Here is a 25,776-nt window from a genome sequence, read left to right as displayed (position 1 = left end):
TTAAACACCAGGCAGTACTACATAATATATCCCATTCCAATCTATCTAAAAGTAAAAGGATGGGTCTGAAACAACTGTCTGAGAATCCCAATGTTATTATAAGGTGTGCAGAAAGGATAGGATTTCCCCCCAGAATAGGGATACATATCTAAGAGAAGCACTCCAACTGTTGCATGCTTTCCTCACCTTTCCAAAAACTTTTTAAATTTGTTTTCTAACCATTTATTCTGATATTTAAGTTTAAAGTGGCTATTTATTAAGCTCCAAATTTTTCTAGTCAGACTTTTAAAGGGGAAAATACCATTATTTCAGAGAAAAAAAAAGAACTTTTTTTTTAAGGATTTATTTAAGTCCAATGATGTTAAAAGTCTGATGAAAAAAATTCTTCAACTCACACCTGCAAAGAACATGTAAATGGCAGATGGCAGATGTCCCGTTAACAATTGGATTTTCTGAGTTGCGCTGGGTTTCCGAAAAAAATCGTAGCTTTTGGCCTATTTTATGAAAAAAAATAGTAGCGTTCGTGCACAAAATCCGGAAAACATCGTAGAATCTTTTTACAATTTTATCGTGACTTTTTTCCTCAAGAAAAGTTAGTGAAATTCTAATTTTATTGATAAATAAGGGGGAGTCAGTGTGGATATGGATAAGTAATTTTCATAAAATAGGGAGAACTTTTTGGATTTTTTAAAATAACCCCTAACATTTAATTTTTCACCTTCTCGAGCCCCTGGATTAGGTCTGGGAAGGGGTGGGTCACCAACTTGCCAAACTGTTCTAAATTTATATGTTTCTTGCCTTTGGCCCTGCTGAGCAGAATACCCGAGTTTCATTAAAGCTGATACAATAGCTGTTAACATTCCACAGATCAACTAATGAAGCCCACTGTAACAATGCAGATTCTTCTCTTGGATTACTGAGCTGCTAGTCTGAAATACCAAAGACAAGAACATATTTATTTCTGTTGTGCTGTCACAACTGAACCTGAAAAGCATGTCAAGAAGGTAAACAGCCCCTTAAAGTGCCATCATAATGTTCTCATCTGGAAGTTGCGTAGTTTGAAGTTATTAGTCTGAAACTAATCGACTACTATATCACTATTTTACTATAGTTGTACCCCCTTGTATTTTATGTAAAATACATAAATGGCAGCATTTATGTAAACCCTTTCACAAACAATGGGTGTACAGTCACCTTTATTAATTTATCATTTACAATACATTAACTTTTGAAATAAAATATTTCACTTGTGTCTTTCAATCATTTTTAATGACTCGGGGGGGGGGGGCTACATCTGAAATGAAGGTTAAATCATATGCAATAAATAGGCATTCAATAAAATTGAATGAAATATACTAGTGTAAAAATTCCAGTTCATTTTTATTTCCAGCAAATGTAATACAATTATGCCAATAGGACATGTGCCATCACAGAAGTATTCATTTTTCTATCACATTCAGATCACAGGAGTGTATTTAGATCTGATAATATGCAATATCTATTTAAAATAGTAAAACAAATGTCAAATTGTTACATTTTCACAAAATAGCACAAAAAAAGAGATTTTTATTTTTCTACTGTAACTCAGAATATTATGCAAGTTACAACTGTTTCAAACAAATATACTGTTAGCATAAGACCATTTTCTGAACCTATCTTACAGAAAAAGGAGAGTAACTGGGTTAACTGCAATGAGTTGAATAAAATAAAGATTTATGACAGGAGAAAATTATTATTGAGTATTAATAGATTATTAAATATGCCCCCATCAAGGTACCCACACTCATGCTCACAGCATATCTCTTGTTCATCTATCTTTTAGACAAATGACAGATAAAAATTCTCTGGCAATCAAACGATCTGCTGCTGGCGTTTCACCTATAATGTTACTAGCTGCAGCTGCACAGAACACTTAAAATAAGATTGGGGGCTGACCAGTGTTTGCTTTTTCTTCCTTAGTATGCTTTAAAATTCCAAACTGTGTTTTGTAATCAGAGGCACCTCCAACCTAAGTAATTTGTAACTAATAACTTAAATTTATACTAAATAACATATATGTCTCAGAACAACAAATGTATTTCATGTTATTTCTGTACATTACAGAAATGTTATAAGAAGTCTCTGTGACAATGTTTAAGTTGGCTTTATTTCCCTTCTATTGTGCAGTAGTTTTAGTATTTGTCTACACTATTAACGCAGATATCATCAATGTTTCTATGAACAAGGCTAATTAAATCATATAAATCAAGGAAGTGATAAAAAGATGTCAGGAAGAGCACAAACTCCAAATACACACATTCTTAAATTAGTGAACCAATACAAATATGATCCATAAGGTAGTGGATCTGGATTAAGTTACTCTGATCCAATAGGAGTTACAACATAAGGTAAAAACCTAGTCCTTTATAGACATAAAGCAAATATAATTAGTTTCACAGTAAAGGGAGATAATGCATCCTTAGCAGCATTAAGAACTCTAAAATGGTTATTAAATGGGGAACTATCGAAAATGAAAGTTTAATATAAGCTTCCTCAAACTAAAATAAGAAAATTTCTAAATACAAACTGAAAAATTCTGTACCATTTCTTAAATAATCAAGTTCATCTTCACTATTCCTCTCTCAGCATGTTTCTCTTCATTCTCTTACTTCTCATACTCTTTCAGGAGTTGGGTGTCAGATAATCATTGACAGTTAGATCCAATATTTTTATAGGGGGGCTCATTTTGCCTAGAAGATGTATTAGAGCTTACTCTATTAAATTCACCAGACATCAGGTCTCTCTACATGCAGAATTTGTGCAAAAGGCAGTTATTTTTTTTTTAGATTTTGTTTGTACTGGAATGAGCTCTAATATATCTGCTAGGTGACACCCAACTGGGATAGTGAGGATAAAGTTGATTATTTCAGAATATTTAATTGTATTTTAAAAGTTTCTTATTTCAGTATGCACAAGCTTATATTAAATTTTAAATTTTAATTTTGCGATAGTTCCCCTTGAAACTAGTCTAGTTTTGGCAAAGTATAGATCAATTATAAGTCAACTGCATAAGTTTATTTTGCTATTGATTTGCCACTACAATCCTGATACTTTGTATAAATTGCAAGCAGGAATATTTCATGAATACAGTCAAATATACAGATCTATTTAATATAAGCAAATATTTCCCATATGCATATTACAAAATAAGCAAGAGGTGAAATATTTTTAGTACTGCAAATTTTTTTTAGAAATAAAAATATAAATTTGCCACTTGCAAATAATATATTAATAATAAGTAAACCAAATTCTGAACTGTCTGCTCCTCTACTCAAAAGCATTTAAATTCAGTGCTCACGTAGGGAAAGGCAGCTTGCCAAGCCATTTTACCCTGTTTGATATTCCTCTAGAAAACTCCATTGAAACAACATGGTGCAACTGACCTTCATGAACTATATTCTAAAAACCCTTATGAAAAAAACATGTTCAAAATACTTTTGGGCAAACAACAGCATAAATTAAATTAGAGAAACATATTTTTATAAGAGGAATAGACTTACTTTTAAACACGCCATGTAGAGTTCTTAAAATTGTATAAAAAAAAAAAACATTGCTAACATTGCTTAGATTTAGGCAAAGTAATAACTCACAATTATTATTATACTAGCAGTATTAATCCATCAGAAAATAAATATGTAATAATTAGTTGGCAGCTTTTCTATACTATTTTGTAGAATTTTTCAGTGCTAGTAGGTTATTACATTTCATTCTATAAGTGAAGTAGAGTGTACTTAAAATTATCCTTCATTTGTTTCAGTTAATCAAACAGTAAAAAGCTAAATTTCTTTAAACAACTCAACAGAAAAGATGTAGTATCATTCTCTACAATACGTATTACATATCTTGTAAGTGCAATGCTTTGTTAAGCAGCATGCAGGAAAGAACAAGAATCAGAGCAACAGAAAGCCAAAGACATAAAACAATCTGATCATTGTATTCAGTTTAGTGCATGTATTTATATTCACTTCCAAAACCCTGCACTACAAATGGAGTAAAACCAAGATAAGCCTTCAATTTAAAAATCAGATATCATGTAGGAAGGATAAAGATTTCCTCAAATAAGGGTTTTAGACCTTGTACTTCTTCCTTTGGTTTTGGAGTCCATGGGCAAGCTATTGGAATTTGCTTTGTGATCTCTTTTATGCTGATCCAGATCAGTTTTTTTTGCAAATGCTTTGCCACATTTATTACATTTAAGCAGTGAAAAGCTTTTGGTCACTTTCACTTCAATGCTCGCTTCTCCTGTGTTGTGTTTTTTATTTGGAGATGGAAAAAATTCTTGTTTTAAAGTAAGCTGTTTTGATTTTTCTTTCTGTGGAGCATTCTTTACAGCTTTATCTAGAACGATATCAATAGGTTTTTTTATTGCCCTACTTTCCAAATTGCCAGTTATTTTCACTAGAGCCCGTTGTGACTTTTTATGCACGACAGTAATGTGTCTAATGACATCACGTTTCCTACGGGTTTCATAGCTACAAAGAGGACATCTATAAAACTTAACATAAATGGTGTTGCCATCTGTATGCAATTCAATATGCTTTGTAAGATTCTGTTTTGATGTGAACTGTCTTTTACAAAGTTTACAGTAAAGCTGTTTGAAGTCAAAGCCAGCTGAAAGTTTGGGCTTCTTGAATTTCTTCTTGTCATTAGGACTAGCCTTGAGAGAATCTACGTCAGGTTTAATTTTACTTTTTTGTGTTGCAGCTGTAATCTTTTTCTCATTTGCAGAATGGGCTCCCTTTAATTCACTATTAGACAAATTAGAAACAGTTATTGTTGAAGGTTCAATAGTGCTTGAGCTTTCAATTTTCACTTTAACATCTGCATGAGCAGCATGATTCTGTTCTTTATCTTGTTTAGAATCTTTTGCAGAAACCATTGCTTTATGTACTATATGAACATGCTTTTTCAGAAGGTAACGTGAAGTGTATCGTCTCTTACAATATGGGCATTTGCATGAGCTTAAGCTAAAATCAGATTTCCCAGAAGGTTTTTGTGTACGAGACAAACTTTTTGCTGATTTTTTAGACGATGCCTTTTCAGGAGCCAAGTTTTTTCCAGGTTTTGCAGTTCCTTCAGGAAGACTGGAATCCCGTCTCATTCCTTTGTGTACTTCATCAATATGTCTCCTAACATTGGCTTTTGTCGCAAAGGATTTCTGACACATGTGACAGCTTTTGCTTGATGTTGTATGAGCTCTTTTACGTCCTTTTGAGAGTGTTGGAATTCGATGGACTTCAATAAATTTTTTTATATCCTCAAGCTTTTTTCTATGTACCTTTTTAATATGTCGTCTTATACCTCGCCTGCAGGTGAAATTTTTCTTACAAACACGACAAGAAAATGGATGACTGCTGCTGCCTGTTTTGACAGACTTTGAAACAATACTAAGGGCCTGTACTGGGCTTTCCACCGGAATACTGGAACTGGGTTCTTTTTTGCAGTTAGCTGAAGGGGGTAATTCATTAACTTCTGTTTGTGGAGCTAATATTGCTGTTGAAGAGATTGTTTCTGTCATTTGAATCTCACCAGGATCAGGTGGGTTGCAGTTACCTGTGCTGATTTCTGCAGCTGTTGTAACGAACTGAAAAACAGCATTTTTATTTGTCTGTATAGGTTCAAGCTGTATGACAAGTTCAGATTTATCTGCTCTTGGATAAATGGTCTCCAGAAGATCTTTCTTCTTTTCTTGAGCTGGTTTATCATTTTCAGTGGATGGGCCTAACAATGGTATATATGGGAAAATGAAAAATAAATAATTAGTTTTCTCAGGCTGTAATAAAAAAAAGATGCTAAAAAAAACTAGGTACCATAATACAAGTTACAAATAAATGGAGTAAGGTACATGGTCAAGATTTTCAAATATCTGAATTAGATGTTACATTAATATGCAATGAGGCTGCAGCAGTGTGTGTGTGCCTCACCAACTTCTAGGTTCACAAAGAGTCTTCTGTATATATGGTAACAGGCACTGATAGAATGACAATTGTTCAGACATATTACTACATGCACATATACTTTTGGCCAATGTAGAAAGAAACTAAAGACATTCTCTGGCCACACACAAATGCAGTGGCTTATTAAAGTTGGCCATAGATTTTATTTAGTTTCAATGCCATAATGCTTAACTAGCCATTCAGATTTTAATTGTAGGATTAAAGTAGGAAATTACAAATCAGACATTGTACTGGCCATTAATTAACTGACAGCAATCGTATGTAGAAAGTCATGTCCCAGAAATATTTGCGACAGTCAACCATGGAAATCGTCAAATAGGCTACACATGAAGATATTATCGTTTACTGACCATCTACATGTTAGGTCACATGAGCCAATTAACAGACAGAGTTCTGTCACTTCTTCCTGTTACAGTTAGAGTTGTAGTATTTCTGGTCAGGTGATCTCTGAGGCAGCACACAGACAATCGGGAAATGGTGGCTCAAGGCAAGAGATGTAAAAGGGCAATATTTAACTAAATATAAATATCAGCTTGATAAGATTTTTTAATATGCCATTTAATATTATATAAACTATCTGTTGCTTAAGTATTAATTTTGGGCATATACTTTTCCTTTAAGGGCAATGACAGAGGTAGCTGTTCGTCATCCGTAGGAGATTGCCTTTCCCCTGGGCATCAAAGCGTCCAAAAATACTGTCATGCAGAAAAATTGGGATTGCTGCATGCATGTAAAACACTTTAAATGTAGTAATCAGGCTTAATTTTAAGAAAATGCATAAGGCGGCATTTTACCGCATTTATGCCAGATTGCCACATGTGAAGTGTTTTACAAGACAAGTAACCCCTACATTTCCCAAACATGTATAAAAGCACATCTCCCCCATCCGAACAACATAATTTGTACTGCATATATCAACACTTTTCACCAGCGCCATCATATTTTGCTAAAACAGCAGCTTTCACAGGCTGCCATTTTCCCTCTGACATATCTTAAGTGATGTTTACATCTGCAATCAACGCAGGTTTGCAAAGACCCGTATTCAGTGTAAAGTTCATGCACTCAAGAATGCAGGCTTACACTGGAAGAACTTACTTACGCTGCAGCCTTATTAACCTTTTACCTATTTGTTCACCTATACTTTATTAAATATGCCCCAAATATCAAAACCACTACAATAAATCATGGCAGTGACTTGGTGAAAGCAATTTAAGGCTGCAACGGAGAAGATACATTTGAACTTACATTCTTCCACGTGCAATTTAGATAAGCAGTAGAATTGTTTATGGGTGATGAGGTTGGGAAGTCCTCTGAAGAGACTGCGGCATGACTTGCATTCAAATATGGTATCCACTTCTTTTAATAACATTTGTTTAAGCTGTTTTGTACCTGATGGAAATATTAATATTTAGTGGTAAATAATAAAAAATGAACAATGTATAATCTTTTCTCCACCTCCTTCATATGTAACTTGCTGCCACTGTATAAATGCAACCAGGGTGTAGCCTCAGCAGTCTTTCTTGTACCTATGACAATTTAGCATACAAGAGATGAATCAGAGTTACACCCTTCCACTTAAAGGAACACCACCATGAACAAAAACTATTTCAACACACAGCTAGAATTCTATGACAGGAAGATGGTAGAAAGAACTATATTTGGTTGTACAACCTTAAAAACTGACTGTATCATCTAAGATAAGCGCATTTGTTTAACACAGCCAACCCTCATAGGCACAAAAATACAGCTTAACAGTCAAGTTTGTCCCAACGTTCGATTTAGACCATACCACATTTATTGTAAAAATGCTGAGATGCCATAATTTTGAATTATAACATTTTATACACAATGTAATATCTGAATTTCCTATTTTTTACTGATATATTTAGAAAAGAAGTTACATTTAGAGAACAAATATTTTGCCTACATGATACAAATATTTCAGTACAAATATTTTGCCTACATGACACACATATTGCAGTACAAATGAAGCAAGTGCATTGATATACTTATATACATAACAGTTTTCAGTATTAAAATATAACTTTCATACCAGATCGAAAACATTCAATAATTTGCAGGATACCAGATCTAGCAGTCTGCATAGGCTTTTGCAATAGCGGTGGGTCTCCAGGCTCCAGTGTTTGGGCTGCAATTATACAAACACAAAATCTTACAATTGCCAGAATAAGTTTTCCTCATGATACTTGTTAATTTCTTATTACTGGAGATCAATTGAGGTAAAAAAGATAAAGTTTATTTGACATGAACCCAGAACAAAGGAATCACAGAATTTTTATAAACTTGCGACATAAGAACTTACGGGAGTAAAAGGGAGTTACCATTGGGACAACTCATATAACCAATCAGATGGTTCTTCCTCAAGGTCAAGGTACTAATAACCAAGACTGGCTTGAGAGAAGAATCCATCCAAGTCGGGGGGAGGGGCTCCCATGGGAAACTGCATACACAGAATTGTATTCTTTCTCAACATCAAACATACAAATTGCATATGAATACTGGTGGTAAAGAGGGTCATGCCCATACAATTTAAAAATATAAGCCATTTTGTATTTTTTCAGGATGTATCATTTCCAAAGTTATGTGCAACTGTTAGGATTACTTACCGTGACTGGCCTTTAATTTAGAAATCAAAGGCCAGTAACAGAAGATCTGTTAAATACATAATACAATATTCATATTTTGGAGTCTCTATATTACACATAGTAGCCTTATTTATTTCCGTATGTGGTATCAAATTACTCCAGTAACACTATATTTCGAATGTATTTATAGTTTACGATTTGTGTGTACAAATATGTATTTAACCATTTTGAATTCTTTGAATACATTTTTTTCACACTATAGCTATAGTGTTTGCAGGGGCTATCATATTGTTTACAAAGCATAATAGCAAGCAATGAACTTGTCAGCAGGGCTATATTCCCTTCTTAGGCATCCAAGGCCCTATATCTAAGGAAGAAGCTTTAAGGAGCAGCTCCTTTTTTTGGGAACCACCAGGCCACTGACACTTGCTGCAAAAGCCAGCGTACCCCTCTCCTACTAGATATGTGCATGTGCATACAGTATATGGTACTGCACATAAACCTGCCAGTTGGAGAAGAGGAGGCATGCCTAGTACATTATCAGGCATTAATATGCAGGTGAGGTTATCCATGAATATTCATATATACTATTATATTTGGGCCTCTATCTTCCATATATCTCGTATAAACATTTGCAATTCTGGTATCAAATTATTCCAAAGACCTTTGGGTAGGATTTAGCTGCACTGGCTATTTATTATCTGACTGTGGCTCTGACAAAAGCCTGCACCCCAATGCTGCGACCCAGCATGTGTTGAGATGCCTGACTGCTGCCTGGACCCTAAATATTTGTTATCTATTTATGAACGTGTCCTGGCTACATACTATATGAATGCAGTCTTACCTTGGGTACATAACACTTGGCTGTTGCCCCAGCTTGAGTAAAGTGTGTACAGCCTAGCTTTCAAACTTATATTTCATGCTAGCGCTTTATGCTACTGCTCTGCCCACAATGCCATAAAATCTCTGATTGTAACAAAAATGTTACAGAGCACAGAAACAGGATCAATGAAAAGTATGACAATTAACCCTCTGTTATTCCTTAAATGGAAGTGAGATTTAGTTCATTTTTTGTAAAAGCCAATACTGGTAATTCCAAATAAGTACACAACACACTGCTAAAACAGTTGATTTGAAACTAATATGGAACTAATAAATGAATGAATCTAAACAACACAAGTGAATAGTGCAGAACACTAATGCCCAGTGTAGAATCATGTCGCACAACCAGTATACTGCACTTCTCACCTTCCTAATCCTTAGCAGAATGTAAGTGAAGTTTTTAAGAGTGTGCCTCTCTCAAAAACTTCACTTAAATATGGGGGGGGAAGGTGGCATGCCGCCCACTGGCCGCAAATCTACTGGGGACTGGATGTTGGAGAGGTGCAAGTAGCAGGAATGTGCGAGCTACAGAGAGGATTAGGGGCAAAAAAGGTTAAAATTGAGCCCTGAGCACAACAGCTCCCTAGTGAATAGTAGACATACACCTGGCTGTCTGAAAACAGCTAGATACAGTAAACAATTTAAAGCAAGTAGGATTTAATCAATTAACATCAGGCAGTATATATGGTGTCCCTAACGCTCCATCCCAAATTTATTAAAACTAGGAAGGCAAGTGGGACAATACCGAGCTATCAAAAGCAATTGTATAACTGCAGGTTTAGTGCAGAGGAAATGCTTGATATTTCAGGTGCATGGGTCCTGGTGACCCCCAGAGTGTTTTTTTTCCTAATTAAAAAAAAATATTAACCGTACTCAAAGCATATAATCTTAACGGTGTCCAATTTTAAGAGAATCTCTGGTTTTGAAAATTGACCAACATCAAGACAATTAAAGGTCAGAGAAGTACACAAGTTATTCTGGAAACTTGATTTTTGCCTGCAAGAGAGGTGACTACTGCTACATTGTCTTAAAGGTACCTGTAGTCAAAGTCAGCAGTGTAGCAAATGTTTTCATGAGCAGAATAAAAGCCAGTTCTAACTAACAACCATCCTAACAAGCAGCTTTCAGTTTTGCAGTGGCTATTGGTGGTGTGTGGGCCAGGCAAAACCATGGATCAGGCGGGTTTCAGCTGGCAATTGCACATAATTTTGTAGGCTGCAGAATGCTGTGGGATGACTGCCATCTACATCATCATGACCCACTTCTGCCTCCAGCAGTTGGTATTCATGAGCTTGCGTTTGCATTGCCCCTCCCCCTTTGGTTATGGCAGGAACGTGTGGGTCAGGTGCATATAAATATAAATAACAGCTCACCGGGTCGAGTGTGGGTTTGAAAGGGGCAGTTTAGGATCAATTTTGTCACACATCCCCCCCCCACCAAAAATGGGTGTTTTCCCTTTCTGCAGTTTGCATACTTCCACTCTGTATATTGTTCTAATTTGGCCTGCTTACCCAGCTGCTTCCAACTCCTAAGCTTATTACATTGTGTAAGTCTTGGAAATGTGCCTAGAATATCCAATACTATCAGTTATCATTTAACTCAATATTTAGCTCTCAGTAAGATTATTTCACAGTGTCATCCAGCCACAGGAATTCTATAGAATGTATCCTAACTTTTCATCCACAGGGACTCCATATAACATATACTAACAAGTGACTGCAGAAGTGAATAAATCTTACATACAAAATTTTCAGTTTCTAAGCATTTTCTTTTTTAGTTGGGCTGATAAAGGTAGTAATCCTGCATTTTAAAGGCTGCAGTTTGGACATTCTTGATCTATGAGTGTTTATATAATCTCCAATGCTTAAAGTCAATTGAGGAATATATACACAGATAGAAAAATAAAGCAACAAGAAACTGAAAACAGGAAACCACCTGTCCCCAAGACTGCACAGTAATCATTTCCGTTTTAGTATTCTTCTAAACTGCCTGAGCTAATCTGTATTTACACAACAATATCATTCTTACTCCTGTTTGGAAAAAATGCCTGCAAACTTTCAAAATCTCTTAAGATAAAAATATAGATCTATATTCAGCACAAAGTAAATAATGCCAATATTATTTTAGAAAGTGTAACTAAACAATATAGTCATCACATAAGAACTGCAAGTTCTTTCTTCACACATGATATAGGATTCAGTAATGAATGTAACGCAAGCAGCTACTGTCAATGTCTTGCTTGAAAGTGAGATCTGAAAGTTTATACTTGTCTGCCAGTTGTGGAACATACAGTGTGTTATTTATTTAAAAATAAACAAAAAAAAAACAAAAAAAAAAGTTAAGATCCTAAAAAAATGCAGATTACATGCTTATGATTATGTGTAACCAGCCAGAATAAAATGACATTGGCTCATGCTTACAAAGCCATGTAAAATAATTTATGCTAGAAAAAAAAGTGATATAAAATAAATGGCATTTGCCTTATTTTATGTCATTATTTTACACAACTTCAGATCTTCCATAAGCTATTAAAGGAGATGTAAACCCTTACATTTTCCTACCATGTGTATAAGTTGGGCATCTCCCCCACCCAAACCACACTATTTGTACTACATATATCACCTCCATTTGCCAGCGCTATTTAATTTTCCATAAACAAACAGCAGCTCTCATCCAATGGCCATTTTTCAACGGACACATCATCGGTGACATGTACAGTGCATTTGCTATTTGCAGATGTAAAGTTCATGCAGTTGAACAATGCTTGCACAGGCAGAACTTACTTTGATGAAAAGTTCTGTTTGGATTGGGCACTGTAAGAGATAAACTGAGCTCAGGAGAGGAGGTTAGGATCAAAAATAGGAGCAGATAGCTAGAGCAGAGTTGCTAAAGAAACCAGCAATGCCATCTGTCTATTAGCTGCTAGACTGGAGGGTGTGTTTAAGTTGAGAAGAACTAAGCATGCTCAGTAGCCAACAGCCAAAGCGAGTTCCTGAGGAAGGCGGCAGAGTCGGTTAAAGGAGGAGAAGGAATCCTAAAAATGTAAGTGGATGCTGCAGCCTTACTATTAACATTTGGAGTGGCAGGTATTTGAAGATTTCAAAAAGGCTGTTCGCTGACTGAATTTTTTTAATGTACTTAACATGTCCTTTAAGGTATATTTCAAAAATGTATTCAAAGTAAATGAACATCTTGTAAATTGGTGGAAAAACAAATTGTGCACAACACTTTTAAGTGACTGATGCTTTCATGCCAGAATTTTGCACAACTGCCTAAAATCAATAAACACATAAACAGGATTTAAAAGAAAAAAAAACAGCGATACAACTCAGATGTGCAGTGCACTTTCACTTTTTTATCACAGCATAATTATTAAGCACCTGGGTGTACCCAAATCTGCACCAGAAACACACAAAAGAATTTATGCTAGAAAAAAAGGTCCCCTGAAAAACTTCTGCTAAGAAACTGTGCAAAGGCTGTTGCTTAGAGAAGAGAGTTTTTTTCAAATGTTGATAGAATGCTCTGAACAAAGTAAAATTTCAAATTAATGCAATATAATAACAAAAAATTTGAAAAATATTGATTTTTTTTTAAGACTAAGCAGAAGGTAACTGAAAGCAGCTAGAAGTAAAGTTTATTTTGCTAAGCTAACTTGATAGAAAACAATTTGGAATGATTTCTTAGGTGACTGGTCCCTTTTAATGGCTAGACTTTTGTTTTCTTGTTAAAAAAAGATAATTATAATGCATGAACATCTCTTATAAGATTTTATACGTACCTGTTTCACAGCATCCATGATGGTGATGGTCAGTCTGACAATACTTGTCCCTTAAGGGTCCTTTTTGAGCAGACAACCGAACATCTTCAGAATCCATTTCATTTTTATTCTGTTGAAACAAAGAAAAAATTTGTAGCAGGGTACTTACTTGACTCTTTGCTCTCTGACCCACACCTAAATTAACATTGAAAACTCATGCTTTTTGAACAGGAGCATGCAGGGATGCAATTCACAAGGGATAAATTTGGAGAATACCTTACTGCGCAAAAAGTGTGTCTTCCGAAGTGTATTGTAATTTTTTTCCATGGTTTAATTTAAGGTAAAGCCAGTACTACTATAGCTGATGCGTCAGACTGTAAGATAAAAGTATATTTTATGTAAACACCAAGAAGAGAAAAAGTTACGGCTTTTGGCTCAAACTGTTCTTTTCTTGCAAGGTATTAGTTCAAGCAATTTCTAGAAATGACTTCTATGTTTAAACGGGTTCACCAATTTTACAACAATGAGTGACTATTGATCAGTATCGATGAGCAAAATCATGGAACCACCAATACAGGAAATGTTCAAGTTTCACACAGTCATTCGGGACACATGAAATTAATAAAAGTGAAGTGAACCATTGAAATGGATGCCCAACATGAATAATATAAAATAAAATAATTACATTTACCTAGTTTACTAATAGCACAAAATGGAAAACTATATAAGTTTTAAAACCCTACCATGCAGCAAAATAAAGCCTTATAATTACTAAGGATAATAATTGCAATTCTGTCTCCAACTATTTCATGTCATAGAAAACAGTTAGGACTTGCTGCTAGGATGCCATATTAAATTAACAGTAATTCATCTTGAAGCTCTAACCTATAACAGGCTATTTTCTGACCTCCTTTCAGTTTCAAAAATCAATGCTATATTAAGAATCCATCACTTCATATAGCCTATAAAATTACAATTATGGGATCCGTTAACTGAAATGCCTGGGACCTGGGGTATTACAGATACTTTTTTTTTCTTAATAAACACATGAAGTAATGAAATTGTGTCACTGAATGTGTATCTTAAGATTCCCTCTCACCAATCTACATGATTGGATAAACCATTTTAGCATTTTAGAAGCATTTTCTTGATGATACCTAAATTATTATACAAGTAAATGAAGTACAGTCCCTGGGTCTATGTACTTTAAGGTTTAGGAAGCCTGGTTGGACACCATATCCCTACAAGCTATACTACCCTCAAACCAAATCCTTCCTATACTATAAATGTGCTCCCTCTTAGTGCAAGAGGAAACCCTGTAATGGATTAGTAGGAGAATTTGAACTCCCCACTCCTTGCACAAATCACATCATAACTAAAAAGCTAATTTTCTCAAAACCAGTTAAAAAGAAAAAAAAATATAATAAAAGACAATGAAGTCAAATGGAACCTATAGATCCTACAAATTCCTGGAACCTTCCACTTTCCGTTCCTGAACAGCAGCTTTAGCTATACTGTACATTCAGATCTGCTGGTCAAAGAGGTTATAGCAGAACAAAATTTGGGAGGATATTAAAGTCCAATGACAAAGCTTCAACCACCTATTTCTACAGCAAAGTTCTAAAGTAATTTAATCTTTAGGGCTATGAAAGCTGGGCCATTTTAAACACTATGAGTGGCCTTAAGGCCCACAACTGTCCAATAAAAATGCAATGTTTTTGACAAAATACACACTGACAACAAAAACACTTCTTATTGCTGTAAATTTAAAGTGACCCATGGAGATCATTACCACTTTGAAAGAACCTTTTTAACCATATTCCTCAAGGAACCATCTTCTAGCCGTGTCACTATTAAAACAGTAAAACAAGCTGGAAACCAAAGTAGAATAATAATACCACACTTGAAGGTAAAGTAAAACTTTAAAGGGATATTAACCTATGCAATTGAGGCATACAATATACATAATGAGATGGTCACTCATGAAACCACATACAGTAGGTCACCAAAGAAAAAAAAGTTAAAAAGGGAAAATCTTTATTAAGACAACATCTTTGAGCCTTACGTGCTTCATGCTCCACATAAGCTGGCCATTGACCTTCCATTTCTTGTACAATGAACATTCAAAAATTGAACGTTCGTTTTAGGCAACAAACTAAAACTAACCATTCACATTTAAATTGTAGGATATAGTAGGAATTACTAATCAGACAATGCACTGGCCATTCATTTACAGAGAGCAATCAAAAAAAGTTATGTCCCAGAAATAGTAGTGACAGTCACCCATGTATAGCATCAGTCAATACATGCAAACGACCTGTCCAATTCCAATCGCCATGTTACAAAAATTGTCCTCCATTGTCCGAAAATCGGTTTCATACAACTATACCTATGCATCTATAGCCAGCTTGAATCATAGTGTAAAAGAAACGGATCCGCACACACACCGATTAATGCAGGATCCTGATGAAGGGTGGGTGTTTCCCCCCCGAAACGTTGATGTTTGGTGGCTGAATAAAAGGGGATATTCCCCGACTGCATTAATCGGTGTGAGTGCGGATCCGTTTCTTTTACACATTGGTTGCTAAGGGACCCTGCCGGGTCAACGGAAGGAACGCACCACCAGCTTGCAGGATTGGTGAACTACAGGTGTGCGGTAGGAGAATTACATTGTATTCAGCTTGAATCATAGGCACCTTGCTATATGCTCTTGAAGCATGACACAGATAAGGCTGTGAAGATGTAGTCTTACTTAATTTTTTTATATGCAAGCCAATCGTAGTTAATGCTTCAGCATTTTAATGCCAAAAATCTGGCTTTTTTTCTTCCTTCTAATATTCAATATGTGAGCATTTTCCAAATTGAACGATGCACTTGAAGACCACAGCCTGTACAGAAATTATTGTGCATCCTCTACGCATGCAAGCCAGTAAAGTTTAATACCATGGAAAAGCCAAAAAAAAAATCTGTGTTTCATTTCCCTTTCTCTGATCTGTGAGGCTTTCACAAAAAGCAAACATCCGAGAGAAGTGTTTTTAAACAGGATTTAAACAGCAAGGTCTGGCGGAAGCTGGGGGGATAATTTATTTTTTTCTTTGAAAATATTACATTTAGGCACCTGATGGCTGCCTGTTTAAAGATGCCTCCCTAAACACAGGCCCTAGAGTGCCTAAATATACACGTATTCTTTATGCGTTTGAAGAAACTTAGCAACTTCTTTTTAAATCACATTGTACCCACTGAAGCACAAGAAAGCACCAAATACAGAAGGAATACAACCTAATGCACTTAACCTTCAATCATGGCTAGTACTGCAGTATAGAAAAGCCAAAAATCTGTTTTATTTTCCATTTTGTTCCATAGAACATATTTAGGCAAATAAAGATAACCCTTAGGGCAGGGGTCCCCAAACTTTTATACCTGTGAGCCTCATTCATGAATGTTGGGGAGCAACACATGCATCCTGTGGATGCCAAATCAAATAAGCACCTTCTTTGAGGCCATTGGGAGCAACATCCAAGGGGTAAATGAGCAACATGCCGCTCACAAGCCACTGGTTGGTGAGGTGACCACTGCCTTAGGGCCTAATACCACTGTTAGATTTCTACCATAAAAGTGCCCCTTGAGTGCACAACTATTTTCTTTTTAAGCTAAACATTGATCTGACACTTCACCCTACCTATATCATGTGCTTTTTGCTTTGCATTGTGCCTTGGGTAGAACTTTTATAGAGAGGAGGATGCACTTGAGGCAGCCTTTGCTGTAGGACTATTCCCTGTCCCTACATCAGTATAAAGCAAACTTCAGGGAGAAGTGTCAGATATGTGGTGAGCTTTAAAGTGGTTGTTCAAGTTACATTTTTCAGTTCATTTGTTTCTGATAGTACAACATGAATAAACTGTTTTCAATTGCTTTCTACTATTTATTGTTTACTGTTTCTCTACAAGCTGTAATATTGAAGTTGAAATTTTCATTTCAACTTTTCGTCTCCCTAAAGTAGCTGTGAGATGAGGCTCAACTGTTTTAATTATGTACATTAGTTGATACATTTCTTGTTGTTTGCCCTGCTCACAATAATCCGAGTTTCATTAAAAGCAGCTGTATTAACTGATACAATAGTTGCTAAAGGGGCTGTTCACCTTCCAAGCACTTTTCTTCAGTTCAGTTGTTTTCAGATTGTTCACCATAAGCAAAAACGTTGTTCAAATGCTTTCTATCTTTTATTTTTTACCTTTTGCCCAAAATGTAAGTTTAAAGTGTACTGTTCCTCTCTCTAGTCTGGTAGCTCAGTGATCCAGGAGGATTCTGAACTGCTACAATTCCATGTATAAATACCTCCAGAATTCAGATTAGGGTGGCACAGTGACAATGCCATGTATAAATACACTACACTCAGAAGTCACAGCAGGATGGCACAGTGGCAATTCCATGTATAAATACCCCCAGAACTCATAGCAGAATGGCACAGTGTATGGACTATCTGGGACTTGAACCCTGGCATGCATGTTATGCAACCTATATTTTCTTGCTGAGCCACTGGAGGCAGTAGGAGCTCACACTTCAGTCTGTCCGTATAGACTACTGCTATTGCCCTTATCTCCACCCCTAATCTCATTAAGGCCAGGTGTCAGTAATTTTATCATAAAGGCCCTATATAAGCCATTATCTTCCTGCCAGCTATTGCTGAATCATTGACCCACGTCTGTGTTCTAGCCCCCTTTTTGCCAGTGTTCCTGATTTGCCCTGTTCCTGCTTGTTTCACAGTCCTGTTAACACCTTGTCCCTGCTACCATCCTTGATCTGATCTCCTGGTTTTCGACCCTTCGCCTGTTCCACGCACTTGTGTTACCTGCCCGCCCACCAAAGACCTCTTGCCTGTTTCCTGGACTTGTATTGCCTGCTGCCCGTCTAAAACCTCTTGCCTGTTTACACGGACTTGCTTCAGCCTGCAGCATGCCCCTGACCTCGGGTTTGTTATACTGACTTATCTTTCAGATTACTGTATACTCTCTTTCTCATTTGTCTTCTGTCTCACCAGCACTAGCTGTTCAAGTTACCCATTAAACATCATTCTGAGCACATTTCCAATATTCTGGTTATTCTAACACCAAACATAGTGTCACCATGTTACCATGCATTCCGGCTCCCACCTGCCAGCCACCTGTGGCCCAGCATGACACACAGTGACAATTTCACTTATAATACCCCCAGAATTTATAGCAGGATATCACAGTAAATATTTCATGTATAAATTCCCCAGAACTCATAACAGGATGGCACAGTGACAATTTCATTTCTTATATCACCAAAACTCATAGCAGGATAGCACAGTGACTATTTAATTTATAATACCCCCAGAAATCATAGCAGGATGGCACAGTGACAATATAATTTATAATACCTCCACAACTCACAACAGGATGGCACAGAGGCAATTTCATGTATAAACTCCTTGCAGGATAGCACAGTAAATATTTAATTTATAAATACCCCAGAACTCATAGCAGGATTGCACAGTGCTAATTTCATTTATAATATCACCAGAACTCATAGCAGTATGGCACAGTGACTGTTTCATTTACAATGCCCCCAGAAATCATAGCATGATGGCACAGTTCATTTATAATACCCCAAAATACATAGCAGGATGACAAAGTGACAGTTTCATTTATAATACCTCCAGAACTCACAACATGATGGCACAGATGCATTAAATACCCTAGAACACATAGCAGGATAGCACAGTAAATAATTTATGTATAAATACCCCAGTACTCATGGCAGGATGGCACAGTGACAATCTGATTTATAATATCCCCAGAACTCATAGCAGGATGGCATAGTGGCAGATTCATATAGCATAACCCCTTAAAGCTATTAAAGTTATTTTTTTTTGTCCAAAAACCTCAGCACATATATTAAAATAAAAATCACATTTCCAGAGGTTAAAAATTAAAATAACTAATGACAGCAAGGAAAGAGTCAATTATGTCACTATGGGAGAACAGAGTGGAACAAACCAGAGTATTGATAAGGGAAGTGTGAATACTTTTTAAATAAACAGTGCCAGCTAGTAAAACAAAATGAAGTCCTTACCAGGCAGTAAGCTCCCTGTGCTGATACAATGGTGGGAGAGAGAGCCCAGAGTTAAAGGAACAGTAACACCAGTCTTTTTAAGGAATGGCAATATAATGTATTGTTGCCCTGCACTGGTTTGCTACAGAAACCATACTATAGTTTATATAAACAAGCTGCTCTGTCGCTATGAGGGTAGCCATTCAATCACAGGATACACAGTAGATAGATACGTTTTGATGAACCCTACTTTATACTAAAGAGCTTATTTGTGTCAGGACCGGCCCGGACTTGAACTCTTGTGTGTACGGTTCTGGGACACTTGCACTTACCTTGTGAGCTACTGGAGGCTCTTTGGGGCTGGTCCTGAACTATTCATCTATGTCCCTGACTCTGAATGTTCCCAGTATGTCTCCTTCCATCTCGTTAACCTCATGTGTTTCCATTTCAATTTATGAGCCCTTTATAAGCCCAGTCCTGACCCTTGCCCGGGGATTGGTCATTGCGTTTTCCCTGCAAGACTTGCCATCCTTGCTGAATGCGGAGGATCAATTGCAAACTCACTGAACAGATATGTACCATGTGGCCCCCCTTCAAGTTGCTGACTAGCTCAGAGTTATAGAGCTGAAAAGCAGGAAGTAGTGTTCTGGCTATTATGTTACACATCCAGTCACTCCAGCCTTTATACATTACATTTTTGGCTAACTAACTATATTAGAAACATTTTTTATATTGTATATCCTATCTATTTACACAGTTTTTATTTTCACAGTGAACTGTTCCTTTAAAGGAGAAACAAACCCTTAAAGGAGAAGGAAAGCTCCAAGACAGTTTATTGCCAACATATTAGCCACAATAGTGCAAGCTAGAATGCTATATTTATTCTGCAGAATGCTTTATCAGACCTGAGTAAACAGCTCTAGACACTCTCTGTTAGTTTAGGATAGAAGCTGCCATATAACCTTGGTGTGACATCACTTCCTGCCTGAGTCTCTCCCTGCTCACTTACATCACTGAGCTCAGATTACAGCAGGGATGGGAGGAGGGAGGGGGAGAGGAGCAAACTGAGCATGCTCAAGCCCTGCCCTGCAGGTTTCAGCTGAAAACAGGAAGTCTGATACAGAAGCCCATGAGTACACAATAGAAGGAAAGAAATGTGGTGTTTCTTTTGGCAGAGGAGTCAGAGCAGCATTACTCTGAGGGTTTACTAGTGTATTTATATAGACCTTTCTGATAAAGCTTACTTCATTTTAGCCTTTCCTTCTCCTTTAAAAAAATAAATAAATACCCTACATAGACCCCCTCCCTCCAGCCTAGCTGCCCCACCGGGCAATTGCCCCTAACTCTTTACTTATCCCTCTGTGCAGATTCTGTCCAGCGGAGTTCACGGCAGCCATCTTCTTCTCTTCGGTAATCTTTGAAATGAGACCGGCAAAGTGGCACATGTGCAATTTTCTGTTTCACGACAACTGTGCATGTGCCGAAACTCACGAAAATTGCTGAAGCAACGCTCTCATTCCGAAGATTACTGAAGCGGCTTTAGATGGCGCCTGTAGACTCCGCTGGACAGAATCTGCACAGAGGGATAAGAAAAGAGTTAGGACCGGGGGGGGGCAGCTAGGCTGGGGGGTCTATGTAGGGTTGGGGTAGTAGGGTTTTTTTTATTAAGGATCTGTTTCTCCTTTAAAAACCTTCCCTCCTGCTGTGCTACAGTTTAGAACTTTTATTAGACTATTTTGCATTCTAAATAACCTAGTATAGGAATGCCCAAAAGTGGTGGTTATATGGGTTATGCTTTTAAACAATAAAGAAAGCTTTTTAAAAATCAAATATGCTGCTGTAAAGCAGGCAACACACCCCTGTGTATTCATAAATATAATCTGCCTCTTTAAGATGCACATTATCCTGCTGCTCAGATGTATATTGGCTAGCTAAAAACAGTTACATAGACAATTTGGGACAATGAAGTTTAACCTCTCCAAATGACCCCCGTGCATTTATACAGAAATAACTATCCCACATATCATTTATTTACATAACTATACCTATACTACCTGTAGATGCACACAGGACTAAAAATTCCAAAATAGATGCCTTCACAGTGAGGCAGTATATTGGTAGAGTTTACACAATCCTGCGAATAGGTCACACACCCCAGAGCACTCATAAGTTAATAAATAGAGAGCTCAAATGATGGGATTTGTTTTTATTCACATTGAATAGCTCTGTTTTTTTATCCATTTTGAAGAGAATAATAGAAGGAAATAATTCCGTTCAAATAATTGTGGCCTACTGTTTATTTTTATACTTGAATTTCAATTCTAAGCAAACTGGATGCCCTAAAATCCCCTACACTGGCCCCGCCACAGATAATTTAACAATTCCTTTCATTGTGTAGTGCAGTAGCAGCGGTAGTTGTTGGATTTACACCCTAAGGTGCTCTGAATACAACAACTATCAGATGAATACTAGGTATTTGGATGCTGCTCTTATTGCTGTTATTAAGGGCTCCTTTCGAATGCCCACTTAAGCTGGCCATAGACGCAAAGATCTGACCGTACGAATCAAGGATTCATATGATTTTCAGACCGTGTGTGGAGAGTCCCAACATTTTTCGTCCGGCGGAGATTGGTCGTTTGGTCGATCGGACAGGTTAAAAGATTTCTGTCGGCTGCGGGTAATATCTCTGCATGTATTGCCGATCGTACGATTTTCAGAGGGAGACTGTCACTAGCTTTGGTTGGACATAACTTTCGTACGATTGCTGTTAGGGGCAGAACATCGGCTCATCTGTTCTTTTATTAATTTATTTGATCAGAATGGTTAATGGCAGGTCACAATTGGATCTTTGCGTCTATGGCCAGCTTTAGCCCTTTGGGATCCTTTCCAGATAGGACATATGGTGCACCAATTTCTGGCTAAATAGTACTTGTTCTTATGTTTCTAGGAACAGGAATGAATGTATGGAAAGTGGTTGCATTTCTGATGGTTGCCTCCAGCAGACGTGTGCACTGATCCATCAGAAGGAGCTTTGGATGCAGCAACCGTGTTTAGAGACGATGCGCTCCAGCTCGCCTGGCCATTTACGCATACAGCAACCCAAAGTGGCAGCCCGTTTCCTCGGTACCATTACAATACAGGTGGCCGCTGCATCAGAGGAGAACCAGCCAACGTGCCCGGGACAATGCTCCCGACTGCACAACAGCTGACACGGGCTGTCCACACTGGAAATGCTGGCACAGTCTGCATGGAGCCCGTGCCATTACAGTCGAACTCTGAGGCAATTCCGTCTTTGGCGGAAGCAGGTGTACTGGCCGGCCTCTCGCTAGGGTGACCCTTGCTCAAGGAGAGAGGTTGGGTAGAGACAAAAGTGGTCCCCGGTTGTTTCCTGCTAAACTACAGGGCCAGACAGTGAGCGCGCTGATGCGCTTCAGCGCGCGGGCAAAGAGAGAAAGAAACTGGTCGCTTTCCAGCGTGGGACTCAGTATTTTCAATTGTTCATATATTTTGTTACCTCGAGCTCTGCAGAGAGTCTCCGATACATGGCTCACACCAAAGCGCGGCCAGAGAAGCCACCAAACCAACGCGCTCTTGCCGTGCGCAACGCCAGCCAGCCTGAGTCCCAAGCCCAGGGCAAGAGAAGGAGGGGACAGCGCGTCATCAACCAGCGCCAGTGCAGGGCACCACGGGCGGGGACACTTCTACTCGAATTTTGAAAGCAAAAGAGTGCAAAGAAGGGGCAATTAGAGGCCCTGCTGATATTGGGGACCTCTCATAGGGCCGGAAAGGTTATGCGACACAAGGGTATATGGATGCTTTGCCCAGTTCCCTCTGAGGAGTACGCCCGCCTGTGCTACCTCAAGTGAGCGCCTATGTCCAAGTATAGCAGCGCGTATCCGAATTGTGAACGGAGTCATGGTACAGGTGTCCCCCCCCCCATGTACTTGGTTCTGCCCGACGCTTCTGGCTTAGTGATGAGAGGGATTCTCTGTGTGAGGGAGGTAGAAACTGCTTTGTGCTCGAACGGAAACTCGGAGAACAAAGCAACACATGGTCAGTCGGTAAACAAAGAAGCACAGCCTGCCCAATAAAAAAAAACAGTAGTGGCTAAAAAAATGCTAGCTATTAATGTGAATATTCGTGTTTCAACATCATTTAGGGCAAAACAATTCCACAGTGACGAAATGGATTTGCACCTGTTGCACTGGTTTAAATGAGACAGGGTGGTGTTTGGCTTCCAGAGGAAACTGGGTATCACTCACAGGTTGCCTGTCTCAATCACCTATTTATCTGGACAGTTTAGTTCACTACTAAAATATGCCTATGTATGAAATTAAACACTGTGTTATGATTTATATGAAAACAGTCAAAGATAAAGAAATTGACTACTTTCAAACTTGAACCATTTTTCCAACTTCCACATTTTATAAATAGCCTCCAAAAAGTGGCCACGTATGTGGCTGCTTTTGGCACCTGCTGATGTTTTTGGTCATTGACCAACTGAGAACATAGTCACACACTTGTGTTCTGATCTGATTGATAGATTTGTCAGGTTGTATTCTGAATACTTTACACTATACACACATTGGAAAGATAATTCCCCCCCCCCCCCTTTGAGGTCAAACATTTGTTCATGGCCCTCTTCAATCATAACAAAGTCATTCTCCCATTAAATTTGCCCAGGTGCAGCAACCAAAAATATGTTTGCTATAGATAGATAGATAGATAGATAGATATAGATATAGATATACAGGTAGATATATAGATAGATATATATATATAGAGATATATATATATATATAGATAGAGATGTATATATATATAGATAGATAGATAGATAGATAGATAGATATAGAGAGATATATAGAGAGATATATATATATATATTTAGCAGTTTTTTAATGAATAAACACCAAGACCTGTGAGTGCATGCCTTATTTGGGACAGATGGGCTCTGAGCAGCTGTTGAGAAGCTAGGCTAGCTAGGTCGTCACAAATTATCAGGCAGAAAATGAGGTTGTCCTGTAATATAAGCTGATGCTACAGGGCTGATTATTAAATTCTGATGCTAGTTGCACTGGTTCCTGTGCTGCCATGTAGTAATTATCTGTTTTAATTATTAATTGGCCTTATATTGTGACATTTATATTCTATGTGTACTGTATATTGTGAGTAAATCAAATCAATAAGGTGCCACACTTACACTAGATCGCCTTTTGTAGCGTCGGGTGCACAGCTGTGTTCCTCTCTGCCCGAGGAAAATTCCACTGTAAAGCAATAATTCCAGCAGCACTCCGATATGTGAATCAAAAGTTATTTATTCATGCCATTAGCAGAGCGACGTTTCGGGCTATTCCAGCCCTTTATCTAATGGCATGAATAAATAACTTTTGATTCACATATCGGAGTGCTGCTGGAATTATTGCTTTACTGTATATTGTGAGTGGGCCCCTAAGTTCAGTAAGTAACAGCAGCACAGAGCATGTGCAGTGAATCAGTAGAAAAGAAGATGGGGAGCTACTAAGTCATCTTTGGAGGTACAGATCCTCCCTGCTAAAGGGCTGTGGTTGCCTTGGGCTGGTACAAAAGCCCAAAACATAATGTACAACATTTCTACCAGAATGATGGCAAGAAAAAAGTATGGAGAAGGCGTGGAACTGCTCATGATCCAAAGCATACCACATCATCTATAAAACATGGCGGAGGCAGTGTGATGGCTTGGGCGTGCATGGCTGCCAGTGGCACTGGGACACTAGCGTTTATACATGATGTGACACAGGACAGAAGCAGCCAAATTAATTCTGAGGTGTTCAGTATATAATACAGATGGACAATGACCCAAAACATAAAATCAAAGCAACACAGGAGTTTATTAAAGCAAAGAAGTGGAATTTTCTTGAATGGCCAAGTCAGTCACCTGATCTGAACCCAATTTAGCATTTCACTCGTTGAAGACTAAACTTCAGACAGAAGGGCCCACAAACAAACAGTAACTGAAAGCCACTGCAGTAAAGGCCTGGCAGAGCATTCAAAAGGAGGAAACCCAGAATCTGGTGATGTCCATGAGTTCAAGACTTCAGGCTGTTATTGCCAGCAAAGAATTTTCAAGCAAGTATTAGAAATGAACATTTTATTTTCAGTTTTTTAATTTTACAATTACTTTTGAGCCCCTGAAATGAAGTGATCGTGTTGAAAAAGTTCTTTAGTTCCTCAAATTTTTATACAATCTTTTTGTTAAAACCACTGAATTAAAGCTGAAATTCTGCAGTTCAACTGCATCTAAGTTGTTTTATTTAAAATTCATTGTGGTAATGTACAGAACCAAAATTATAAAAAAAAGTTGTCTCTGCCCAAATATTTATGGCTCTAACTGTTTATACATGGTGAGTTTTCTTTTTATATTTCACAATATAGGAATGCTGAGATGCAAATTTGAACTGATCTGTATGCCAGCCCCACC

At 37.6% G+C, this 25,776-nt stretch overlaps 1 protein-coding gene across 3 annotated transcripts; it reads right to left on the bottom strand.

Annotated features, from left to right (window-relative positions):
* Positions 1-1,363: 1,363 nt before the first annotated feature.
* znf800.S (zinc finger protein 800 S homeolog) lies at positions 1,364-23,320 on the bottom strand. Of its 3 annotated transcripts, none has more exons than XM_018255838.2 (6): positions 22,831-23,320; positions 13,518-13,615; positions 13,263-13,371; positions 8,050-8,145; positions 7,242-7,385; positions 1,364-5,760 (listed from the first exon to the last, which is right to left on the bottom strand). In XM_018255838.2, the coding sequence occupies exons 2-6, from the start codon at positions 13,566-13,568 to the stop codon at positions 4,094-4,096; spliced, it is 2,067 nt and encodes a 688-aa protein (XP_018111327.1). In that variant the 5' UTR covers positions 13,569-13,615; positions 22,831-23,320; the 3' UTR covers positions 1,364-4,093. The 3 variants fall into 3 exon arrangements, with proteins under 3 accessions (XP_018111327.1, XP_018111329.1, XP_018111328.1); XM_018255840.2 differs by having other exon boundaries at positions 13,523-13,615; positions 22,831-22,848; XM_018255839.2 differs by lacking the exon at positions 13,518-13,615 and having other exon boundaries at positions 22,831-23,319.
* Positions 23,321-25,776: the final 2,456 nt, after the last annotated feature.

The sequence above is a fragment of the Xenopus laevis genome, chromosome 3S, assembly GCF_017654675.1.
Source record: "Xenopus laevis strain J_2021 chromosome 3S, Xenopus_laevis_v10.1, whole genome shotgun sequence".
In the NCBI taxonomy this organism is placed as follows: domain Eukaryota; kingdom Metazoa; phylum Chordata; class Amphibia; order Anura; family Pipidae; genus Xenopus; species Xenopus laevis.
The sequence above is the reverse complement of the archived record's forward strand: the minus strand, read 5'-3'. Positions and strand labels throughout refer to the sequence as shown.